Source organism: Perognathus longimembris, chromosome 2 (assembly GCF_023159225.1).
Source record: "Perognathus longimembris pacificus isolate PPM17 chromosome 2, ASM2315922v1, whole genome shotgun sequence".
NCBI classification, from domain to species: domain Eukaryota; kingdom Metazoa; phylum Chordata; class Mammalia; order Rodentia; family Heteromyidae; genus Perognathus; species Perognathus longimembris.
Genome location: NC_063162.1, coordinates 74,377,088 through 74,397,122, shown reverse-complemented (window position 1 = coordinate 74,397,122; position 20,035 = coordinate 74,377,088). Strand labels below are relative to the sequence as shown.

Genomic DNA, 20,035 nt, shown 5'->3' with positions numbered 1-20,035 from the left:
GTCAGTCTGCTCTTCAGACCACCTGTGGGAGACGGTACAGGTGTTCACATTCCACTACTGTTCTACTCTGCACAAACTTCCTCTCTGCCACTGGCAGGTCCATGAAAGTCTCAGACCCTTCAAGTTCTTGCCAACGGGGAAATGCTGAAATGTCTCCTTAGAGATAAAGGTGCCATCTCTTCAGGTGAGATCATCTTCTGCCAGCCAGGTAGATTCAGGTGGGGTAAGGGCAGAGCAACTGGGAAAAGCTATGAAGAAACGAAAGAAAGAAAGAAAGAAGTAAGGAAGGAAGGAAGGAAGGAAGGAAGGAAGGAAGGAAGGAAGGAAGGAAGGAAGGAAGAAAAGGAAGGAAGGAAGGAAGGAAGGAAGAGAGAGAGAGAAAAGAAAAGAAAAGAGAAAAAAAGGAAAGGAAAGAAAGATATTCTGAATGTTGACTCTCCTTGCAGGTTTGTTCATTTGAGCCGAGCCCATTAAGCTCAGATCTTACACTTTCAGATCTGTTTACACATTAGTTAGGTTTTGCAATTGTTCTATATTTTTCCTGGTGTAGAATTCTTGTTAGATATTTCTGTTATATAGTTCTGACTGGCAATGACTCCAGCTCTTACCTACTTAGGGAAAGGTGTGTGATTTGTGTACCTGGAACTCTGCTAGGATTTCCCAATGTAATCATCCATATTACTCACCATTCTGATGTTATTACCCCCAAAGTTACAGATGGGGAGATAGGGGCTCTTTGATGTGCTTTTACAGCAGCTCCTGTGTTAATAATTAGCACAGGGTATTTTGTTAATTCATCTTCACAATGACCCTGAACTATAGTTACTATTAATGTCCAAGAAACTTAGAGGACATGATCCTACCCAGATCCTGAGATAGCAGAGCTGTGATTTAAGTATAGTGCTTCCTAATGACTTTAGTATCACACTCCCCTTGTGCCCCAAGTCAAATCTGTGAACATAATGACCATATTTGGCTTCAGCTCAAAGTAATCATACAGTGATGGTCCACAAGAAATTTTGGGAGCAATTGACATCAGGTCAACAGATGAGAGCCTAGAAAGGCAAGATGTGGCCAACCTCTCTGTGCAAGTGAAAGACTCAGCACATAGTAGGGCAGATTCCAGTCACATGTGACTATTGTTTTTCACAGGTATGGTTCCAGGCTGTTTTCTCCCAGTGATTCACTGTTGAGCCCAAATAGTTTTTAATATTTTATATGCTTTTAATAGTGTTTTGTTGCCAGGGTAGACCCTCCCTTATTGATGATTCTAGCACAGATAAAATGGATAGATAGCTGCAATGTTTTCCTCACACCTCGTGTTTTAAGGGTTTCCACACTCAGTGCAGTCTAAGGTCAGGGAAATATTTATGACATTTCATATTTTTGACATTTAAACAGGAAAGAATTCTTTTTCTTCCTCCACCCGGACAAGCTGAAGAACATGATTGACTTGGCTTTGTATGGTCCACATTCCTGATCTAAATGAAGCCAGCTGGGGATGGAAAGCTGCCACCCTAATCTTGTCCTGCAAGACAAAGGAGAAAGTCCTCCTGCTCTCCTTGACATTTCCATGGGAGTTGAGCACAGATGCTAATACTTAATGTACACATCATAGAAGCCACTGGTAGTTTTCTCTGTGGTTTAGACATAGTTGTTTAATTAGCCTCTACAGGGTATTATGGTGGTTTTCAATTGATTGCTTCTGTTGTGCTACTGTTAGCTTTCTGACATCACTATTAGGCTGTCTGTAAACAAGTTGTGTGCATGTTTCGAAACTGACATTTTTTAAAGAATATACTCTAAAATTATCCCACAGTATAGTCAAATGCTCCCTCTTTTGGAGATTTAATGATACACTAATAGCATGCTTAAAGACTAGGAGAAGTACTGGAAACAACTTGTTAGCCCAACATTTCTTATACTTAAACTCTTGAATTTGTTTTTATTTTTCTACTTTTATAAGATAACAATTTACTCTCTAAAGAGTCCTTGGGGGTGCCCATTATATGTATTGAACATGGCAAGCATGTATAGCGGTTGTTGTTGAAGGCTGGCAGTTTTGAGCCATAGTTCAACTTTTGGCTTTTTGTTGGTGAACTGGAGATAAGAGTCTCATGAACTTTCCTGCCCAGGCTGGCTTCAAATCAAGAGCTTCAGCTCTCAGCCTCCCGAGTAGCTAGGATTACAGGTGTGAGCCAATAGTGTCCAACTTTGCTTGGGCTTTTAAAAATAAAATTTAACCAGATAACTTATTATCTTTCAGAATGTTCAACCTCTTTTTATTTAGTCCCAACTGCTGTGCTTTTACTTTTCTTTGTTCCTGTGTAAATGTTTTCAAAGCTGTTTTTAATCTTCTAGAACCCTAGAAGTCCTATGCCTTTGTGTAGAGTGCAGCTTTGCCAGCATTCTACATCCAATGATAATGTTGTGGCGGGTGGCATGGTGAGAATATGGGCCATCAGACCTTTTCTAGACCTGCCTTACTGCAGTTCTGCCATTGTAAAGTGGGGTTCTTCATAGTTGTCCTTCCAGGATTCAAAACTTAACTCAAATTTTATCTGTAAGATTAATAGCATAGTAAAAGGAAGACAGATGGCCGATGACAGTGCTTATCTTATTATTTTTGTGAATTTTAAGAACACCATAATTTTACTTTGGTTGGGGTACTAGGCTTGAAATAAGGGCCTTTGATTTGCTAGGCTGGTGTGGTACTACTGTGCCACTCCTCCAACCTCGTTTTTTCACTGATTATTTTCAGGTTAGAGTCCTACTTCATGCCCAGGCAGGGTCCTGAGCTGTGAATCAAACACTGTCGGCTTCCTGTCATTCTAAGCTCACAGCTGTGATCCATCGTATGCAGACTCCATGGATATGGGGTTTCCAGGACTTGTTTGCATGAGCTGGCCTGGAACTGCAATCTTCCAAATAGTTTGGGATGACAGGCATGCATCACTGTACCCAGCTCTGGGTTTGAGAAGGGGTCTTGCTAACTTTGCTGCCTGGGCTGGCTACAAACTGTGATCCTATCCTTAGCCTCCCAAACAGTTGGATTACAGTCATGTGCTATTACCATCAAGCTTACTTTTTTGTTTATTTTGTTTTTATTTTTTTTCAATTGTGAAACAGGTAATGTACCCCTGTGTGTCCTCAGGCTCACCATCCTCTGGCTGGGATTACAGATAGGAATCTCTCCACCTGGTTCTTGGTTTCAGTTTTAGTGGCTGAATGACCACATAGCAGTCAATCCAAAAAGCTTTAATCTATGTTCTTAGCAGGGTCAGACCCATGTGCCTAACTGCTGAGCTTCCTGGCCAGTTATAATTTCAATTTCTTTGGACATAACAATTTTAAAATAGCAGTTGAGGATAATGATTTCATTTGCTAAACAGCAAGACTAGAAAACATTTAGTTTTCTTTTTCATTATTTTACAAGCTGACCAGACATTTTTAAGCAAGAGATACAACTGGATCTGGAAACTCAAATACTCTTTTATTTTTTGTGTATGCCAGTCCTGGGACTTGAACTCAGAGCGTAGGTGCTGTCCTTGTGCTTTTGTGTTCAAGGCTAGTGCTGTACCACTTGAGCCACAGCTCCACTTCCTGCTTTTTTGGCATTTCATTGGAGATGAGAGTAATGAAATTCCCTTCCTGGGCTGGTTTCGAACTGCAGCCCTCAGATGTCAACCTCCTGAGTAGCTAGGTATGCAGGCGTGAGTCTCTTTCCCTCCTCACCTTGTGGTCTCTGCCTGTGGCCATTTGTCAATTAATGATCAATGCTATCTGTGGCTTCCTAGCACTGGGACAAGTGTCACAGCAGCTGAGTGCACTCAATGGGAGGATGAGCTGTGTGTCCATTACAGGTTCCATGATGGACATGATGGCTGGCACATAGGTGTCTGTCTTGCTTTGTTACTGGGCATCTTTTTGTTTGCTTTATGGGAATTAACACTGAAGTAGAGGAGAGGATGTTGCCAATGGAACACCCCCACTTCTAAGGAAAAAAAAAATATATATATATATTTTTTTTTGGCCAGTCCTGGGCCTTGGACTCAGGGCCTGAGCACCTTCCCTGGCTTCTTCCCGCTCAAGGCTAGCACTCTGCCACCTGAGCCACAGCGCCCCTTCTGGCCGTTTTCCATATATGTGGTGCTGGGGAATCGAACCGAGAGCTTCATGTATAGGAGGCAAGCACTCTTGCCACTAGGCCATATTCCCAGCCCGGAAAATTATTTTTAATAATCTCCAGAAATTCACTCTTGTTTGTCAAATATTTGAGTCAGAATTTCTCTCAGAAATCCTTGTTTTACAGTATAACTCCAGCACAATGTGACTTTAAAAATCTTTGATGATAAACCCAACGTTCCACCAAAAATCTATTGTCATCCAATCCCAGGTGTTCTTCTTTTTTTTTTTTTTGGCCAGTCCTGGGTCTTGGACTCAGGGCCTGAGCACTGTCCCTGGCTTCTTCCCGCTCAAGGCTAGCACTCTGCCACTTGAGCCACAGCGCCGCTTCTGGCCGTTTTCTGTATATGTGGTGCTGGGGAATCGAACCTAGGGCCTCGTGTATCCGAGGCAGGCACTCTTGCCACTAGGCTATATCCCCAGCCCCCAGGTGTTCTTCTTGACCATTAGCCTAAAGTGTGAAATCATTAAAATTTAATTTTTTTTCTCATTTCTTTGTTGTTTTACAAGGAAGAATTTTACAAAATGGTTGGAGAAAATCAAGTTTATATATGATATATGTTGCTATTCAAAATGGAAGATGATATCAACTAAAGATTCTGTCATTTTTCTTAAGCCTATAGGAGAGTTACCATGAACCCCTCTCAACAACGTCTACTGTGTTTCATCACCTGCATGGCACTGTACAACCCTTAGGAGCCTGTGCTGCAGGATTGAGAGAGGCAGTGAGTGGTTTCCCTGCTGGCACCTGGCTTCCTTCTCCCGTGCCGAGGCCCCACCCTTCTAGACTTCAGGCCCTGGGCTGAGAGGAACACCGGTGAAGATTGTACATATCTCCTGCAGGCCCCTTTTGTCAGCTACCTGGCCACTTCTAGAGGCTAGAAATGGATCGGTTGTCCCACTCCTGGTTTAGGTATGCCTCAAGGTGGCTCTGCTAGCTCTCTTACATTTGCCTTACACCTGTCATTTTAGACTAACTGCTGACATGGCAATTAAAATATGTATTTATAGCATCACAGCCTTTTGTTGATGAATCTACATTGTTACATGAAATACTAATACATTCATACTAATCAGTAATTTACCTTCAGTCCCTGAAAGGCCTTTCCTCTGGCACATGGTCAGTAGACTAGATGGGTGTGAAAAGCAACAGTTGTTAGTGATTTTTCTTTATTTGGCAAACTTGGAACCAGCCTCCACACACTGATCCAATAGCTAGATAGCGTGCATTTGAAATCTCTTCCTCTGTTTATGTTCCATCAGCGTGTAACCTTTACCCTTGATGGAGAGTCATGTATTATTCATGCATTCTAGCTCCTTCCATTAGTCTAGCCGCATGAGTATTCCCCTAAAGAGATACAATGAAGGCAAAGCTCTCTGGAGCTGATATCCTGGATGCATTTGTTTTACATTTGTAGAAAAGGCTTCTTTGGTACCATAGGTCTTTTTATTTCCTGATGTCAACTGGAATGAAATAAGAAGTTGATATAAGGCTGATGTAGCATTTCCTTTTAAATCATATTATACTTTACACATAATTATGTGAAATTTGGGAAACTTGGAATGCCTCCAAACTGGAAAGTATGTGTAAGGTAAAAGACTCTGTGTAAGGTAAAACTCTCTGTAATTGTATCACTTTAACATGTTGCTTTTCTGCTGTTTTTTTTTTTTTTTAAATGCAAGAAGATAAGTTTATGGTGTAGAGCCAGTTTTTTGTTTTTTTGGTTTTTTTGTTTTGGTTTTTGTTGGTACTGGGGTTTGAACTCTGAGTCTTAGTCCTATTCAGCTTGCTCACTCACCTGGCATGCTCAACCACTCGAGCCACACCTTTATCTTGGCTTTTTGATGGTTAATATTCTCACAGGGTTTTCTGCCTGGACTGTTTGAACCCTGATCCTCAGATCTCAGTTTCCTGAATAGCTGGTATGAACTACTGATGCCTGCCTCCAGATACAGTTTAGCATACTGTATTTTTAAAGCATTATATCATATATATTTCACCATGGTTCACTTTGAAAAACTTGATTTTTTATGTACTTATAATAATTGTTTATCATAATTTATCATTTTTGCCATCTATTTTCAGTTATATTTTTCTATGGTTTACAAATTTTTATCGGTAGTTCTGATTATTTCCTTAGGATAGATTCCTAGATATAAAATTACTGGCATAGGGGCTGGGAATATGACCTTAGTGGTAGAGTGCTTGCCTCAGAAGCTCACCTCATAAAATTACTGGGGCAAAAAGTGCAGGCATTTAACAATAGATATTGCCAAACAACTTTGTAAAAACATCATTCGGTTCTAAAACTACATCTTCCCATTTGGCTTTGCATTGCTGTGGTTTCAGTGACATATTCATTTAAGCAGATGAATTAGAACATCATTGGATTGCTAGCAGAACCAAAGCCACTCGATAGCTAGCTTTCTTTTTTTTTTTTTTTTTTTTTGCCAGTCCTGGGCCTTGGACTAAGGCACTGTCCCTGGCTTCTTCCCGCTCAAGGCTAGCACTCTGCCACTTGAGCCACAGCGCCGCTTCTGGCCATTTTCTGTATATGTGATGCTGGGGAATCGAACCTAGGGCCTCGTGTATCAGAGGCAGGCACTCTTGCCACTAGGCTATATCCCCAGCCCAGCTAGCTTTCTAATGCTAAGAGCTGCCTCACATTTTGATGGACCATCCTTTCTTAACATGTAATTTCTGATGACATAAATTGCTAGGTCCTCTGGCTAAATGTATGAATGGGAAGATGGTGTGGATCTGGGTGTTCAGAAAGATACCAAGCCCTCAATAAGTCTGCCGTGGAGCACTGAGAGGCCATCTTCTGCTTCAGAAATAACAACTCAGGTTTAATTGTGCTTTACTTGTCTTCTTACCTCTACCACATAGCTCATTAAGGATGGATCTAGTTTTGAAATGTATAATTATGGCAAAACTGGTAGACAAGTTACATTTGAAATGATGTACCTCCTTTTTCACCCACTGGTCTTAAATAATGGAGTCTGAAATGATGGCTATGACATAATACGATTTGAATTAAATGTAATATTGCAGCTTGATCTCATAAAATGTACAGAGAATACTACATTCAAAGGGAATTTTTTTTTTTATAAATCTCTTTTCCCCCTTTTATTTTATTTTATTTATTTTATTTATTTTTGGCCAGTCCTGGGGCTTGGACTCAGGGCCTGAGCACTGTCCCTGGCTTCTTTTTGCTCAAGGCTAGCACTCTGCCACTTGAGCCACAGCGCCACTTCTGGCCGTTTTCTGTATATGTGGTGCTGGGGAATCGAACCCAGGGCCTCATGTATACGAGGCAAGCATTCTTGCCACTAGGCCATATCCCCATCCCATCAAAGGGATTTTTTTTTTTTTTTTTTTTTTTTGCCAGTCCTGGGCCTTGGACTCAGGGCCTGAGCACTGTCCCTGGCTTCTTCCCGCTCAAGGCTAGCACTCTGCCACTTGAGCCACAGCGCCGCTTCTGGCCGTTTTCTGTATATGTGGTGCTGGGGAATCGAACCTAGGGCCTCGTGTATCCGAGGCAGGCACTCTTGCCGCTAGGCTATATCCCCAGCCCCTCAAAGGGAATATTTTAATGATGGTGTGACTTTGTTACCTCATCTTTGCCTTCTGTCATGAGACAACTTTAAGGAACACTACGAGGTTTCACCCTTTCTAAGGGCTATGTGAAACAAAGAAGGATTTTAACATTGTGACTCTATGAATTCATTCTGACCATCTATCACAAGAACAGAGAATGTTACAAAATCTCACCTTTTCCTTAAAGACTACATGAGATTAAAAGTGATTTTTATTCCTTTGTCCAAGCTGAAGGAATCAGTAGATATCTTTATTACATTATAAAATAACCCTATACTTTAGGCACAAGAAACACTTACTTTATGAAGGTTATTTGGTTGGTTTTCTTCCCACTTGAACACCTGGATTTAGGAACTGCATCAGTAAGCTTTTTTCCCATACTCTAGAACTTTGTACTTGCTAGGCAGATACCTACCATACCTCTAGCCCTTGACTGTTTTTTGAAATAGGGTCTCACTTTTTGCCCAGTCTGGTCTAGATCATGAGTTTCCCATATACATTTCCTACTGTATCGTGGATGACAGGCATGCACCACCATGCCCATTTTTTTTATATTGAAGAAGGTCTCAGGAACTGTTTTGCTTAAGCTGGCCTGGAAATACAATCCTCCTGACTTTAGCCGCCCAAGTAGTGGGGATTATAGACATGAGCTACTGGCTCTTAGCCTCAGCAGACTTCTTATTGCTGGGGAAGGGGAGAAAGCACAGGTATGAACATTGAACAACTTGAAGTAATCCAATGCTAGTATGATGTTTGCTAAGTTCTTGATACTTTCTGAAACTCAGTTTTCTTATCTGTTACTGACAGTTGATACTGATTAATGGTGAGTAAGTGAAATACTCGCATTTGTAGAGGATCCTTAGTTAGGGATTGCCCCTTTCTAATCCCTGTTGTGCAGTGTAGATCATGATGTCTAGAGTGTGGTTGATATTGAAAGCACTCAAATCCATCACACATGTAGCTTGCAGGAAAGCAATGCTTTCAAAAAAGTTTTGTCCTATCCCTGCAGTACAGCAGCGTCTATGGATATGGAATGAAGGATATTGAATGAAGTACAGAGCTGAGTCTATGGTTTGGCAGCATCCTATGTCTGCCAGTGTTGGAACCAGTTTGGCCTCTAGCACGGCTCATAATTATGGATCATAGTTGCAAAATTGTAGTGCAGTTGCTTCCAAGAGGATTCGTTGTGTTCTTTTGTGACAGCGATTCTTTGATCCCTTGCGCTTCCTTTGTGTGAAAACTTAAGGGCTCAGAATGATCATTACAGCATGGTTGCACACCACAGTGAGCCAAGGTGCTCTGAGGAGTTCACAGAGCTTTCTTTAGACCCAGGGTGGTAGCTCTAATCCTCCTAGACCTTCAGTAGACCTCCCCATGTCTGTGACACCGTTTGTGCAAAGGCAGCTTCAGAATAGGTCAACCCCAGCTCCTGGGAGATGGTCACACTGCAGTGGGAGCCACAGTTTTGTCTGTGTGAATTCAGTGAGAAGTGTTTCTTCATCAGTCAACTACTGTCTTTGTGCTTAAACTCTTACCCAAGGCCTAGGGACATGAGGACCCTGCAGCATCATGTGCCATCACTACTGCAGCTTCTGTGAGTTTAGATCCTGCTAATGAACTCTGGGATGAGTGAAGAAAGATGCCTGTGGGTCAACATTTTTACTTAGTCATTCTTAGTGATTCATGTCATTTACCTTGGATTGCTCAGCATCTCAGATCTTCTAGCTCTAGAAAGTTCCCTATGGATTGTAGGGCTGACATTTGTTATTATATGATTCAGTCCCACACTCTCCTACCAGAAATAATGAACAAAAACACTTGTCTTTCAAGTCCAAGCCCTGTGTAGGATTTCTTCTCTGCTTGGCTGCCTTGCTCCCAGGGAAGCTAGGCTGCTGTCTGTGCCCTCACAGGCTTCTAGATCTATCTTGACCCACAGCCTTTATGACTCTGTCTCGCCATCGCCATCCTTTTATTACACCTTGACTGTGTTACAAACCTGAGAACTGCCTTCTCTAATGAGTTCCTTATTAGGAAATACCCCATTGTTAATAAATACCAGATGAATGTTTTCCATTTCCAAATGATCTTGAACTGACTTACACATGGCCTATTAAGAGAAATTTCCAAAGGTCTAAGGTTATTTCAGTGGTCTAAGATTATTTCACTGTAATTTGACTTATAACTATGATATAATTTATTAACATGAATTTTGTAGTAAGGTGTGGTTTATACATGAGTGAGGAACATTACTACATAATTAAAAATATCAGAGGATAAATAAAGAAGAAGCAGCCTGCAGCTTTTACCCTGCCTTCCAGAGCCTGCCCATTACCATCTTGGCTGTGCTGTAGACTCATCTCAAAACTTTAAGCCTTGTCCAAAAGGTTAGTTGGAAACCATCAAAGTCAAGGTTATTTCTGTGGAGGTAAATTGAGTAAATTGAGTTAAAATACACTGAAGCTTGCTCTGGCACTCGCCTCCTGAGAGGCAGAGCCATCCAGCTGACTTCCCTGCTCCCATACCAGTCTTCTTTCCAAATAGTGACTTGAGAGCATTCACTGAGTAAAAGCAAGTATTATATTAGGTGAACTCTGGGGTGTTTTAGTGGATACTCCAGGAAACCTCAGAGTGCTGTCCATCAGAATTATTTCCAAGCTCTTTAAGAAAATTCTTTTTCATTTCACATAACTTTCTTAGCTGGAAACATAAATTGATCCATATTGAAGATTGCCATACAAAAAACGAGTGCTTCTTAGATAAGTGATTCAGTCTTCAGTATGGCTTTTGAAATGACATTCATACATTAACAGATGACTCATCCAGTCAGTATTTTTGTTGGATATAATGTTAGGTACTGAAATACAGAAATGAAAAAGACAAGGCTCTCTTTAGCAATTCTAAATCTACTGGCAATAAAATATTAAAAAAACACATTCTAAAACTTTATAATAATGCCACAATAAACATAGTATTTTGTTTTGTATCTTAAAATTCAGCAGAACTAAATCACTAGGTTATCTATATACAAAAAAATAAAATTAAATCCTTACTTTACACTATAGACATATTTCTAATTGAGTTAAATATCTAAACAAGAAAGGCAAAGCTTTTCTAAGAAAATAATAGAACATGTCATTATAACCTCTGGGGCTTACTAAACATGTTACAGAAGGTACAGCCAAAGTCTTAAAATTTGATAAATGTGATTAAACCAAAGTTCTTCTACAATGAAAGATACTATAAACAAAATTAAGACAAGATATTTTTACTTCATCCTACCAACAGTAGGAGTGTGCAAAGAACTCTTATAGACAAGAGAAGCTTCACAGAAAAATTGTCAATGGATGGGTGTAGAAAATTCCCAAATGGAAAGTGTAAGAGGTTAAAGACAGAAAAAAAAATCAAGGAACTGAAAATCTAGTGAGATTAAGCTGCAAGAAGGAAAGGTCTGGTAGGGTGAGGTGCAGGCTGGGCACAGAGCAGCTAGCATAGATAGGTAGAGGTACCGGGCCAGCATATATGAGAATTCTTAACAAACCAGGGTATGTACATGCCAGCACCCAACAGCCTCAGTAGACACTGTGTTGAGAAGAGAAAAGATCAGCATGGAGGACATTTATTCTCCCACACGCTGCTTTTCTCTGCTTCCACAGAGACAGTCACTTCATCCAGTCCACAGATGACTATGAATGAAGGGGACCCAAGGAGTCCCTTACCACTGAGGCTCCTAACATCGGTGCTATAGGAGTTTGACCACTCTCCCAGTTCCTGGAAAAGACACCAAGAATGAGAGCAGTATTCAAACGCCAGCAGAGATGTACTCTTCACCAAACTTTATGGACCACCCTCCATCCCTAAAGATTAGGTCAGCTCAGGTGTAAGGCATGTGTTAGGTTTGACCTCCATCCCCCACCACAGGCCAGCTGGGAGGGGCTATTTAACCTTATAACTGCCACTCATCCTATCTGTTACACATTTGTCTGCCCTTTCTGAATCTTCATGTTTCTTGCACGAATTTTTTCTTGGGCCAGGCCTAGTGACATATACCTTTAATCTTACCTACTTGAGGAGTAGAGATTAGGAAAATTACAATTTGAGACAAAAAGTTAGTGAGACAGACAAGCCTAGCAGGTCGTAGACACAGAGCTATGTGAGAGGAGAAATACTAAAAAAGCAAAAAAAAAACAACAAAAAAACCCAAGCTGTGTGTGTGTGTGTGTGTGTGTGTGTGTGTGTGTGTGTGTGTGAGAGAGAGAGAGAGAGAGAGAGAGAGAGAGAGAGAGAGAGAGAGAAAGTTGAGGTCAGAACTGAAGTGGTACAGAGTACCTATCTAGCAGGCACTAAGTCCAAAGTTCAATCCCGTTACCCTCCCACCAAAAAAATAAATAAATAAAAAGGGATTTTTCTCTTGAGTAGGGTATTTTGTTTTTGAATGATCATCTATATGAGCACTTACTACTTTTATTTTTGGTGATATTGGGATTGGAACTCAGGGCATCATGCTTGTTAGACTTGAGGCATGCCTCTGAACCCTTCTCTTTGGTAGTTGTTTTAGAGAAAGAATCTCATAGACTTTTCTGCCCAGGCTAGTCTCAAACTGTGATACTTTTGGTTTATATCAAGTAGATTTGTCTTTACTACATTATTATGAGAGAAATACTAGTTCTCCTCTCAGATCTTATAGATCCTGTATCTTTCTTCCTTGTTTTCACTAATTCAGATGAAAACATCTCTGACTCCATATGGCCACATGGCTGTGCTGGTACTCACTCAGTCTCTTCCATTACCTTTCTCTTTTCTCTCTCTCCTCTCTCCTCTGTTCTTTGCATAGGGCAAAATGGAAATAATAAAAGGTCTCACAGTATAATTTTTATTGTAAGTTATAAAGTGTTAGGATTTTAGAACATTGTTGTGTGGTTGAAATAGTTGAGCAATATTCTTAAAGACCAGGTTATCAGTCACACAGTCAAGAAGTAGATCTTTTGTGTTTGTCTGCTGTTCAAATAGGCATTTGTTAGACTGTTAGATCTGTCTGTAAAGAATAAGAATGTGGGAACCAGATATGTGGATGAAATTTGAGCAGTGAAACATTATCAGCATTTATGTGCTAGCACATGGGACAGTGATCCCATGTATTGCTTCTCAGTTGGGCATGATTGTCTAAATCAAGGCCTGGAGAATGGTTTTATTTGGAGAATGGAGAAAAGTACCTGGAATAGAGAACTCGGGAGCATTTTTTAACAGTGTTGGAGGAACATTTTCTGATATTGAGTGAGCTTAGTTACATAGATGTTTACATGTGTCAAAATTTAGTGAACCAAACACTTAAATATCTGTGCACTTCATGCATTCCTTAACCAGAAGAATAGAGGCAAAACATTGTTAAAGAGAAAGAATCACTAGGTCTGGAAAGCAGTAATTCATGCATACAGATAATCATAGCACAAGTAGAACATGTAACCGTAGAAAGCAGCATAAAAATGTCATCAGAGTGGCTGGGGCAGGGGCCAACCCTGGATTGCCCTCTGTTGGTCAGTGTTTGAGTCTCATTTTGAGACAGGATGGGCTACAGATTGGCAAAAAGAAGGAAAAGGAAAAGACTTCCAGTTCTGGAAATCATAAAACCAAGGACTCTTGGGGAACAAGGTCAGACTCAGGCAGGACACAGATGAACTAAAACAAATTATAATAGAGAAGCCATGCTTCATGAGTCTTTCCATGAGAGTGAGAATTGCAGTAACAGCTTATGGAAACTTAATAATGATTCTGTTTTGCCTTATTACCGTGAAGATTAGGTTTCTCTTGAATGTCCTTTCTGAGAGTTTGAATATTCTGTGTAGTATAGCCCAAGTATGAAAGCACATATGTGCATTTATATGCGGACATTTCTATTATCCTGGAGGTTAGTATCTTCCTAGTCATTAGCCTACTTAATTGGAACTAATGTGTGCTTGATGACTTTTATTTCGTCTCATTACCTTTTTGATTTGTTTCCTAAAAATCTATTGCGAAGAGTTGGATTCATCTTTTGTGGAACTCAGAAAGTTTGAGATGCTTCAAAAGAATTCTTTTTATTGGCTATCTCAACTCAAAAGACGTCCCATCAATTTCAGGAGTATGTTAGCCATCCCTGGCATGTACTTTTAAGACATTTCCACACTTAGTCAGTCTGACAGTTGAATCCTTGAACTCTTGGTCTAAAAGCCCTTGATACTAATTATTGTATTATGTTCCTCAAAGAACAGGAAAGAGATTAAGATAACAATAGATGGCTGTAACACAAAGCATAAAGAAAGCACCGTGTGGTTTGTGGTATGTAAGCTGTACATAGAATCCAAGCACTGACTTTTAAAAGTATCAGTGGTGTATATTTGGAATATCTTTGGAAGGAGTTCATAAGAGGATTAAATTTGTACTGTAGTCAATTTTGGCAAGTGACAAATTAAATGAAGTGAGTCCATTCTTGTCTGATTACTGATAACCTTTTCTGACTAGGACAAGCAGAAGGAGCACTCACAAATCAGCAGGGGTGCTCCAGGACTGCTGTCCCCTTCAGATGTGGGACAAGGTGCTCTTGTGTCTATCTCAGGGCCTTGATGTTTCCCAGGTGTCTTTCGTTAACCCAGGTTGCTTAGAGTATAAGCTGCTGTCACCTGGGTTGGTCCCTTTCCAGTTTTCACACTGCATAAATACAGTGAGAACATTATTTAAAAAGTGCTCCTAAGAAATGGCTTTGAAGACTGAGGAAGTCACCCAGAAATATAAAGCGTATTTGGCATTTGTTATGTCATGTATGAATTGGTTTTATGACTGGCTCATGGAATCTGTCTCATTATTATAGTGTCACACCTTGTATATGGATATATGGATATATCATTTACTCATTTCTGTGAAAAATCATGGCTACTTTGGAGCAGAACTGGCAGTATTATCAACAATTTGTGAATTGGAGATTTGTTCAGGTAAAATAGAGCTTGTTCTTTCTTTTTTATTTTTTCTCTCTCCTTTTTCAGTATTCTGGTTTGATCTCAAGGTCTTGTGCTTGGCAGGCAGATGCTTTACCGTTTGAGCCACATGCCTGATCCTTTTTGCTTTGGTGTTTGAATAAGGTCTTCTGTCTTTTTGTTTTTGTTTTTGCTTATTTGTTTGGCTTGGCTTGGTTTGTCCCAGCAGGACAGTCTAGCCTATGATCCTCCTGTTTTCACTTGTGTGTACCACCATGTCCAGCTTTTTATTGCCTGAGTTGTTTTTTGTTTTTTGTTTTTGGGCCTGTGCTGGCCTTGAACTGTGATCCTCCTGATCTCAATTTTCCACGTGTGTAGAATTGCAGGTGTCTAGCCACTGTTGCCTGACTAAATGGGAATTGTTTTAGGCTAAGGGCCTCAATGAGCAAACCCTTCCATCTGTAACTGTCCACTAGAATTACTTGATTTGGTGTCAGTGGAAAGGGACATGGTGAAGCGATCTGGTTGTCCTCATCCTATGCAAGCCTCTATGCCTCTCCCCACTGGTTCTATGCTTTAAATAGTTTGTCTCTCAAATATACTGTATCAGTTTCTTCACTGTTATTGATACAATCAGAACTATGTGTTAGATTCAGTATGGAATAATTTTAACATCATGTTTGGAACCATATTACACAAATTACATACTCTATCATTTAAAAATCATTGAAAATGATTGTTGATTCTCCATTTGACCTGCAAAGAGTTTAGGATGACTGAAAGTTCTGTTTGCAAGCATGGACCTGTAACCAAGCCAAAATGCAATATGTGTGAAAGACCCTTCTTTCAGTGTGACTGTGACTTTACTTGAAGACAAGTTTAAGCCAATAAAGTGAATTCCTAAGCAAAGAAGCCATAACCTTAGGTTCTTGGTTATGGAAACAAAGAGCTCCAACTGTGCTCATCAGAGTCTGGGAAGGTGTTTGAATTGATGCGCTCTGACCTCTGAGATGACCTTTGCCATCACCTCCTCAGGTTTAAAGATAATTACCCTCCTCTTCTTTTCCCCCAAAGGCAAGCCTGGCCAGAATTCCAGCTATTCCTTTTGAACAATGGTACCCACGGTGCAGTGAAGGGGGTTAGGATATGACCTCACACATCTGGGTTTCCCTAGGACCCCCCAAATACTTAGGTACCCTCCACTGCTTGCCGTTGAGCAAAGTGCTTCCTCAGTCCAAGCCAGCTTTCATAGCTCCTGGTTTCAGGAGGTATCTTACTCTGGCTCCAAACTGCCTTCCTTGGGGTGAACACTTTGGGGGAAATAAAAGGAGATGAAAATGAAATAAATTATTTGAGGGTTGTCAAATATGATGTTAGCTTAGATGATAGAGATTATTTTAAATTTCTCCTAATTTTCAACATGTCTAGCTACCATGTTATCATCAGAATGCCTCTGGAATTGTTCTTAACCAATCTGTATAAGTTTGTTATACATGCTAAGAACTTCAACTGGAAATACAATTAGTCCTTTAAGCAGGATTAGTCATTATAGGCAGCTGATGTGCAACAGTTATATTCACATTACACTAAGGAGACGTAAACAGCCCTGTGTCACTTGCTTGTCATGACAACACACAGATGTCTTGGCTCCAAGAGCACGTGTATTAAATGAGCGCTGGCTTGGATTTGTGCCAAGGCGGAGGTTTAGTGATCTTAAGTAAGAGCCCCAAGCATTCTGGGATGTGAGGTTAAGTAACTGCTTTTTCTTCCAGGAGCTCTAGACCAGGCCCGGAAGTCTGTGGGAATGGGGAAAAGAAGTTTCAGTACACAAAGCCTTCTATCACGAAGCCTTACCAATGCATGAAGCCCTTAGGAGATGAGGAAGACATCTTGCAGAAAGGACTACCCTGTCTGGGGAAATAGAGTTCATGGTCAGGCTTCAGGAGAAGCCTGCATGTGTAAGGAGAGTGAGTTAGGGAGAAGTGGAAGAAGAGGGGTCAGAATGTATGATGGGTGTGATTACTGGTCTGGATAGAACCCATTTCTATTGGGAATGGAGCTCCAAAGGAGAAAGCATGAGCCTGGATTTTTGGGTCTTCAAATGACTGACTAACTGTTGGGTACAGATGCTAACAGAGCCTGAACTGGCTGACATTCCTGTTAGGACTTCATGTTTTAGTCAGTGTTGTGCTCTGACTGAGGAATCATATGTGTTTTGGGTGTTTTCCCCATACCCTATTATTTTAACATGTAGACTTGCACAGGGTAGAGAAGTTTGGGGGGAATTATTACATTTGTATCAAATGCTAATGTACAAATAAGAGTATGTACTTAGCAAACTATTTCTGTGTTACATAAAATTAAATTTTGTAAAAGGCTTGGGAGACTAGGTAGAAACCCCACGCATGAACCTGTATATTGTGTTGTTCTGATTTGTTGGATGATCTCTGTTTCCCAGACTGCTCATCGCTTCATTGAAACCATGATGATGCATTTAAATTATACACACAACACACTACCCCCTACCTGTTCTGGGGTTTGAACACAGGTGTTGTCCCTGAGCTTTTTTGCTCAAAGCTCTAGCACTTGAGCCACAGCCTAACTTTCAGCTTTTTAATAGGTAATTGGAGACATGAATCTGTCTCATGGACTGGGCTACCCAGGCTGGATTTGAACTATGATCATTAGATCTCAATCTTCTGAATAGCTAGGATTACAGGTGTGAGCCACTGGTGGCTAGCTGGTACTAGTTTATTTTTTGAGGCAGATCATGTAGATTGACATTCTTCCAAGTAATAAACTAGGAATGAGAAGCACAAAGAAATTAATTAATTATGAATGATCTCTCATTCTACAATATGGTTACTTGAGTTTCAGACAGAACAATTCAGAGAGTGATAGCTCATTATCATAGGAATATCATAACTATCCTTTACCAGTGGAGAGAGGTGGCCCCAGAATTTTCATAAACTATTGAAGTTCCTGGCTTGTGCTTCTGTGTCTATCCAGGCACTATTAATTCTGTCTTATGGGGAGAGCTTGTCATTTCCTTTCAATATAAGGAGTTGTATCATTCTGTCAAATCTGAAACTAGGTGAACATGACACCTGGTCAATGTATGATCATAGGTGAGGGATAGCCTGGGGAGAAGGCCGTAAATTGCATTTAAAGGCCTTCACATATAGTACATGTTGTTTAAAGGTTGACAGAAAGTAGCTAAAGGAGGAAGGGGTATGATTCCTGCCTTTTTCCTGTCCTGTGAATGTTCCCCCGTTCACCCAAAGGTGAACCCTGTTCTTCAAGGTCAGCCTCTTCCTCTCAGGCCACTGTGTGTAGCACTGGTTTGGAGACTGGGGTGTTTTCTTTTCCATTCCCTGTCTGCAGTACCCCAGTCTCCAACCTAGATATGGTGTGGGGCCCTCAGAAGCCCTGTAGCTGGCATCTGGATCAAGCCTGGATGTGTGGAGAACTCCATCTGAGCTGACTAGGCTCCTTTCTCTAGGATCAGCCCAAGGTGTGCAGGCCCTGCTACCAAGAACTTTTATGGCTAGAGGGCAGGGAGGCCAACCATGGGAGGAAGGAAAGCAGTGAATTCATAACATAAGTAAGGAAGCATGCCACAAAGACCATGCAAGTATTTTTTCTTTCACATTATCATGAAGGAAGAAACAGAAAAACAAAGATTGCTAAAGATGTGCAACAAGAGACAAAACAGAGTGTTCTGTTTTATTCTTGGTTAGCAGTCCTCTCCCTCACTTCTAGGCCAGATGGCCACAGACTGTTATGTCAGGAAGAGGCACAAATGAATTATTGAAGTTACAGGGAAGCAGGCACAGTGGGCATCACACCGAGAAACAGCCTTGGGAAGACAGTCTCCTAAGCCTAGGTTCAGAGGATGATAAACTACATATCACCTTTGTGTCTTAGCTGTAGACAGGTGGCATTAGTCTTCTTTTTTTTTTCTTCAAATTTTTATTATCAAACTGATGTACAGAGAGGTTACAGTTTCATACGTTAGGCATTGGATACATTTCTTGTACTGTTTGTTACCTTGTCCCTCATACCCCCCTCCCTCCTCCCCCTTTCCCTTTCCCCCCCTGAGGTGTTCAGTTCACTTACACCAAACAGTTTTGCAAGTATTGCTTTTGTAGTTGTTTGTCTTTTTTTACCCTGTGTCTCTCAATTTTGGTATTCTCTTTCAATTTCCTACTTCTAATACCAGTATACACGGTTTCCAATATACTCAGATAAGATTACAGAGATAGTGTAGGTACAACCACTGGAAGGTGATACAAGAACATCATCAATAATAGAAGCTACAGATACAGATGGGACGTTGAAAGTAGTTACAACTGTGATATAACAATCGTTCCATAACATGGAGTTCATTTCACTTAGCATCATCTTTAGTCTTCTTTTTTTGTAAGCTTCTTTTTTTGCCAACTATTCCCAGAGCAATGATTGCCAGGACTACTATGGCACTGTAGACTGCTGAAAACCATCCATGGGGAAAACACCTTGGTAACTAGAGGCCTGAGGTCTTGTTTTCTTTTTAAGCCCTTGGGGGGCTTCAGTCAGAATCCTGGAGGATAAGAAGAATCTGGTTGGCCTCTGGTGTTCTGAGGAGCTATTAGTAACAAGTGGGGTTCCCTTGGCCCCACATTCTGCTGCAGTGTTAAAGAGAGGAGGAAATCATTTATTTAGTTAGTACCATTGAGTACTTATTCCACGTCTGACTTTTATATTTAATAACAACTTCAGAAATACTTGCAATGTATAGAGGTTAAAATTATTGTGGTGGAGAAAAATTTTACCATCAAAGCAGAAATATGGTATTGAGTGTCTGTCTGTCTCCTCCCCTCCTCCCATTTTCAAGGACACCCCCCCCTACAAAGAGCCTATTAATCCAAGATATGAATGTCTATGTAATATTAGTGTCTTTTTTATAAACAATTTTTGTTTAAGCAAAGAGACAGCAAATATTTTTAGTTACAGTACACAGAGGGAAAGGAACTCTAAGGAAAGTAAGTCTTTAAAAACTCAAGCTGTAATTGGAAATCCATTAAAGTTTCCACAGGCTTTGCATTTGAATGAAGGCAGTGAAATTTATTCCATATCAAAGGGAAAATCCGCATCTCATTAAGAAAATATGACTTACAAAGTGGCTGTGTCCCTGTAACCTTGAATACTAGAATGAGCACAAAATAATCAGATAACATCTTCATTTCAGTGTCCGCCTGCACTAATTTATATTAATCTTATCCAAAGACATATTGGTAAATGGTAATTAGAAAAGACTGTTTTG

General features: G+C 40.5%; 1 protein-coding gene across 10 annotated transcripts in view; it reads left to right on the top strand.

The window, feature by feature from the left end:
* Positions 1-20,035, top strand: part of Bbs9 (Bardet-Biedl syndrome 9) — a 321,391-nt gene that overhangs the window by 183,389 nt on the left and 117,967 nt on the right. The window contains exon 23 of one of the 10 annotated variants that reach the window (XM_048339492.1): positions 3,360-3,519. The exons of the other annotated variants lie outside the window; for them this stretch is intronic. Within the exon in view, the coding sequence (XP_048195449.1) occupies positions 3,360-3,366 (7 nt within the window). The 3' untranslated portion in view covers positions 3,367-3,519. Of the gene's footprint in view, positions 1-3,359; positions 3,520-20,035 lie in introns of those variants that run through there. 10 annotated transcript variants of the gene reach the window in all.